This window comes from Coccinella septempunctata, chromosome 8, assembly GCF_907165205.1.
Source record: "Coccinella septempunctata chromosome 8, icCocSept1.1, whole genome shotgun sequence".
NCBI classification, from domain to species: Eukaryota; Metazoa; Arthropoda; class Insecta; order Coleoptera; family Coccinellidae; genus Coccinella; species Coccinella septempunctata.
In genome coordinates, this window is record NC_058196.1 from 1561081 (window position 1) to 1567234 (window position 6154).

The 6154-nt window shown below is 44.0% G+C and overlaps 1 protein-coding gene across 1 annotated transcript; it reads left to right on the forward strand.

The window, feature by feature from the left end:
- Nucleotides 1-3882: 3882 nt before the first annotated feature.
- On the forward strand, nucleotides 3883-6154 carry LOC123319213. Its single transcript, XM_044906077.1, has 2 exons — nucleotides 3883-4382; nucleotides 4451-6154. Exon 2 carries the CDS (start codon nucleotides 4697-4699, stop codon nucleotides 6152-6154), a length of 1458 nt encoding a protein of 485 aa, XP_044762012.1. The 5' UTR covers nucleotides 3883-4382; nucleotides 4451-4696.

Below are 6154 nucleotides of genomic sequence, written 5' to 3' on the forward strand. Positions count from 1 at the left end.
GTAGTAGAATTCACTCACTTAATATAGGCGATGTAAATAGGAGCGGGTAAACGGCGGTAGTAGAATTCACTCACTTAATATGGGACATGTAAATAGGATCGGGTAAACGGCGGTAGTAGAATCCACTCACTTAATATGGGACATGTAAATAGAAGCGGGTAAACGGCGGTAGTAGAATCCACTCACTTAATATGGGACATGTAAATAAGAGCGGGTAAACGGCGGTAGTAGAATTCACTCACTTAATATAGGACATGTAAATAAGAGCGGGTAAACGGCGGTAGTAGAATTCACTCACTTAATATAGGCGATGTAAATAGGAGCGGGTAAACGGCGGTAGTAGAATTCACTCACTTAATATAGGCGATGTAAATAGGAGCGGGTAAACGGCGGTAGTAGAATTCACTCACTTAATATAGGACATGTAAATAGGAGCGGGTAAACGGTGGTAGTAGAATTCACTCACTTAATATAGGCGATGTAAATAGGAGCGGGTAAACGGCGGTAGTAGAATTCACTCACTTAATATCGGACATGTAAATAAGAGCGGGTAAACGGCGGTAGTAGAATTCACTCACTTAATATGGGACATGTAAATAGGAGCGGGTAAACGGCGGTAGTAGAATTCACTCACTTAATATAGGCGATGTAAATAGGAGCGGGTAAACGGCGGTAGTAGAATTCACTCACTTAATATAGGCGATGTAAATAGGAGCGGGTAAACGGCGGTAGTAGAATTCACTCACTTAATATAGGACATGTAAATAGGAGCGGGTAAACGGCGGTAGTAGAATTCACTCACTTAATATGGGACATGTAAATAGGAGCGGGTAAACGGCGGTAGTAGAATTCACTCACTGAATAAAGGCGATGTAAATACGAGCGGGTAACCGGCGGTAGTAGAATTCACTCACTTAATATAGGCGATGTAAATAGGAGCGGGTAAACGGCGGTAGTAGAATTCACTCACTTAATATAGGACATGTAATTAGGAGCGGGTAAACGGCGGTGGTAGAATTCATTCACTTAATATAGGACATGTAAATAGGAGCGGGTAAACGGCGGTAGTAGAATTCACTCACTGAATAAAGGCGATGTAAATACGAGCGGGTAACCGGCGGTAGTAGAATTCACTCACTTAATATAGGCGATGTAAATAGGAGCGGGTAAACGGCGGTAGTAGAATTCACTCACTTAATATGGGACATGTAAATAGGAGCGGGTAAACGGCGGTAGTAGAATTCACTCACTTAATATAGGCGATGTAAATAGGAGCGGGTAAACGGCGGTAGTAGAATTCACTCACTTAATATAGGCGATGTAAATAGGAGCGGGTAAACGGCGGTAGTAGAATTCACTCACTTAATATAGGACATGTAAATAGGAGCGGGTAAACGGCGGTAGTAGAATTCACTCACTTAATATAGGACATGTAAATAGGAGCGGGTAAACGGCGGTAGTAGAATTCACTCACTTAATATAGGCGATGTAAATAGGAGCGGGTAAACGGCGGTAATAGAATTCACTCACTGAATAAAGGACATGTAAATAGGAGCGGGTAAACGGTGGTAGTAGAATTCACTCACTTAATATGGGACATGTAAATAGGAGCGGGTAAACGGCGGTAGTAGAATTCACTCACTTAATATGGGACATGTAAATAGGAGCGGGTAAACGGCGGTAGTAGAATCCACTCACTTAATATGGAACCTGTAAATAGGAGCGGGTAAACGGCGGTAGTAGAATTCACTCACTTAATATAGGCGATGTAAATAGGAGCGGGTAAACGGCGGTAGTAGAATTCACTCACTTAATATAGGACATGTAAATAGCAGCGGGTTAACGGCGGTAGTAGAATTCACTCACTTAATATAGGCGATGTAAATAGGAGCGGGTAAACGGCGGTAGTAGAATTCACTCACTTAATATAGGCGATGTAAATAGGAGCCGGTAAACGGCGGTAGTAGAATTCACTCACTTAATATGGGACATGTAAATAGGAGCGGGTAAACGGCGGTAGTAGAATTCACTCACTTAATATAGGACATGTAAATAGGAGCGGGTAAACGGCGGTAGTAGAATTCACTCACTTAATATAGGACATGTAATAAGGAGCGGGTAAACGGCGGTAGTAGAATTCATTCACTTAATATAGGACATGTAAATAGGAGCGGGTAAACGGCGGTAGTAGAATTCACTCACATAATATGGGACATGTAAATAGGAGCGGGTAAACGGCGGTAGTAGAATTCACTCACATAATATGGGACATGTAAATAGGAGCGGGTAAACGGCGGTAGTAGAAAAATCACTCACTTAATATAGGCGATGTAAATACGAGCGGGTAACCGGCGGTAGTAGAATTCACTCACTTAATATAGGCGATGTAAATAGGAGCGGGTGAAAGGCGGTAGTAGAATTCACTCACTTAATATAGGCGATGTAAATAGGAGCGGGTAAACGGCGGTAGTAGAATTCACTCACTTAATATGGGACATGTAAATAGGATCGGGTAAACGGCGGTAGTAGAATCCACTCACTTAATATGGGACATGTAAATAGAAGCGGGTAAACGGCGGTAGTAGAATCCACTCACTCAATATGAGTCATGTAAATAAGAGCGGGTAAACGGCGGTAGTAGAATTCACTCACTTAATATAGGACATGTAAATAAGAGCGGGTAAACGGCGGTAGTAGAATTCACTCACTTAATATAGGCGATGTAAATAGGAGCGGGTAAACGGCGGTAGTAGAATTCACTCACTTAATATAGGCGATGTAAATAGGAGCGGGTAAACGGCGGTAGTAGAATTCACTCACTTAATATAGGACATGTAAATAGGAGCGGGTAAACGGCGGTAGTAGAATTCACTCACTTAATATGGGACATGTAAATAGGAGCGGGTAAACGGCGGTAGTAGAATTCACTCACTGAATAAAGGCGATGTAAAAAGGAGCGGGTAAACGGCGGTAATAGAATTCACTCATTTAATATGGGACATGTAAATAGGAGCGGGTAAACGGCGGTAGTAGAATTCACTCACTTAATATGGGACATGTAAATAGGAGCGGGTAAACGGCGGTAGTAGAATCCACTCACTTAATATGGGACATGTAAATAGGAGCGGGTAAACGGCGGTAGTAGAATCCACTCACTTAATATGGGACATGTAAATAGGAGCGGGTAAACGGCGGTAGTAGAATTCACTCACTGAATAAAGGCTATGTAAATAGGAGCGGGTAAACGGCGGTAATAGAATTCACTCACTGAATAAAGGCGATGTAAATAGGAGCGGGTAAACGGCGGTAGTAGAATTCACTCACTTAATATGGGGCATGTAAATAGGAGCGGGTAAACGGCGGTAGTAGAATTCACTCACTGAATAAAGGCGATGTAAATAGGAGCGGGTAAACGGGGGTAGTAGAATTCACTCACTTAATATGGGACATGTAAATAGGAGCGGGTAAACGGCGGTAGTAGAATCCATTCACTCAATATGGGACATGTAAATAGGAGCGGGTAAACGGCGGTAGTAGAATCCATTCACTTAATATGGGACATGTAAATAGGAGCGGGTAAACGGCGGTAGTAGAATTCACTCACTTAATATAGGACATGTAAATAGGAGCGGGTAAACGGCGGTAGTAGAATTCACTCACTTAATATAGGACATATAAATAGGAGCGGGTAAACGGCGGTAGTAGAATTCACTCACTTAATATAGGACATGTAAATAGGAGCGGGTAAACGGCGGTAGTAGAATTCACTCACTTAATATTATTATTATTATTATTATTATTATTTATTTGATAAGAGTTAAGAAACAATTCTATAAACTCAAAGAATACAAAAAAAAGAAGTAATGCAAAGAATACTGTTAAGTCGTGAAAGAAGAATGTTGTGTTGCCTAGGTGGTCTGCTTCGGGGGTTTTTTCGACCCGAGAACTAGCGCCATACGGCTTTCGGCGAAAGCATACATCGCGACTTGCGTACGACATATAAGTCAATGTCGTCAGTTTGTTTACCACGAGAACGTGCTTCTAATAAATTCAGAAAAGTTATTAAAATTCATTGCTATTCTATCATCTAAAGTTGAGGAAGATTTGTTTCGCAAACTTCTCGTCACCATACGATTATTCATCTGTTTTCTTCGGTGAAGAAATATTCATCTGCTTTCTTCGGTCATCTGTTTGGACGGAAAATTTGAGGTTGAGCAACCAAAACCAAAGGTGAAGTGCCCTTGGAGCCTTGTGCAACCGGTGGAGTGATCGCCACGAAGCAAGTGCAGAGGAGGTTATCCCCTTTTTCCCTCCTGGAGCCAATTCTGCTACTGAGTTGAGTGGAGGATCACAGGACTTCATACGTCAACGTCGACTTCTGGGTGAGTGCCTTCATCTGATCGGTTGCTCAATTTTCGTAATTATTTTCATCTGAAATTGATCGTTGCAGTTGCCGATCATTTATTGGTGCCGAAGAAACCAGGGAATCTTTAGATATTCAGTCTAATTTCATTCATCTGATTGCTTTCATTTCATATTTCATTGTCGTTATTTCATTCGGAGAAATTAACAGTGCAATTCTTTATTTGTTTTTTTTTGTTATCGCTCATCATCTGTTTGTTATCTTCGCATCGTCTGTTCATTTCAGCGAAGTTTTCGGAATTCATTTAGCTACCGGGGTTGTTCAAGAAGTAAAATGCCGTCGATGGATAAATTGAAGGCTTTGATCAACGAATCCATCGTCAAGCGAGAAAATGCTTTCGCCGCGGCCTCTACTTTATTTAAATTAATTAAAGGGTTGACTAATGAGGCAGATGTGGCCAATATGTGTTTATCTGAGCTCTTTAAGATAGAGAAGGCCTTCAAAGAGGCTGATGAGTTGATTGTTAAACTCAACTCTCAGTTGGAGGAGCCAGAACGGGACGGATCGCCATCGAAATTCGCGGCATTTTTTGAGATTTGCCTGCAGATCCGCGCTGCCCACAGTCAGCTGACTGCGTCTACGTCGGTCGCAAAGACGGGTTCATCCTCCTCTGTTGACCTTCCGATTCCTCGGGTCGAGTTGCCATGTTTTCATGGTAAAATCGAAGAATGGCCCGGCTTCATCGCACTATTCGACGCTCTTGTGCATCAAAGCAACTCCCTGGCGCCTGTTCAAAAATTTCACCTGCTAACGTCTGCTCTCTCAGGTGAAGCGGCTTCTGTCATCTCCGGCTTTGAGCTAAATTCAGTCAATTATCCTCTGGCTTATCAGGCCCTTTACGCTCGGTACCAAAATCCCCGTCGGCTGGCTGACTTGTATGTGAACCAGATACTGGATTCGCGGCCGGCGTCTGTTTCTTCTTTATCCCAGTTGAAACAATTCGCCACCACGCATCAAAATGCCATCAACGCCCTCAAGGCATTGCCCATCCCAGATTTGGCTGATTATCTTCTGTTTTCTCTTGCCTTGCGCAACTTAGACGTACCATCTCGCCAGCTGTTCGAGGGGCAATTATCCTCTGATGACTTTCCTAACCTCACCCAATTGCTCGAATTCACCAATCGACAATTACGAGTGTTGGAAAGCACTTCCATCACTTCGTCCCGTGCGTCTGCGCCAAAGAGGCCGCCTAGACCTCAATCACCAGCGGGGTCAGCGTCTGCTCCTTCATCGTCTGGGCCCTCCTCTGCTGGTCCGTCCTCCCGTCGTCCTGCCTATGCAGGTGTGCGTCCTCCTACATCTTCTGGTTCGTCGTCAGTGTGTGTGTTCTGCTCGGCGAATCACTCAATTCGCCAGTGTCGTGAGTTCAAAGCCATGACCATCCATCAGCGAAGAGCTTTCGTGACTGAGAGGCGATTATGTAGAAATTGCATGTCATCGTTCCACGCCACTGCTGATTGTGGTTCGGATCAGTGCTGTCACACGTGCGGGGGGCGTCACCATACGATTCTTCATCTGGCACCTGTTGGCCCTACGCCCTCTCTTGGTACCCAAACGGAGGAGAAACCAACGAATCAGACTCCCTCTCAACCTTCTGGTTCGTCGGAGCCGCCAGCCCGTGCCTCCACCTCTCGAGGTAGTTCAGTGAGAGGCCGAAGGACTGGCCTGGGGGGGTCTCGCACGCCTCCTAAGGGGTCAAGTTCAGCATCTTCTGGAAGCGGTTCCGAATGA

Bases quoted from the DNA above. Each gene is read 5' to 3' on its own strand.
- LOC123319213 (XM_044906077.1), top strand. From the start codon at position 4,697: ATGCCGTCGATGGATAAATTGAAGGCTTTGATCAACGAATCCATCGTC.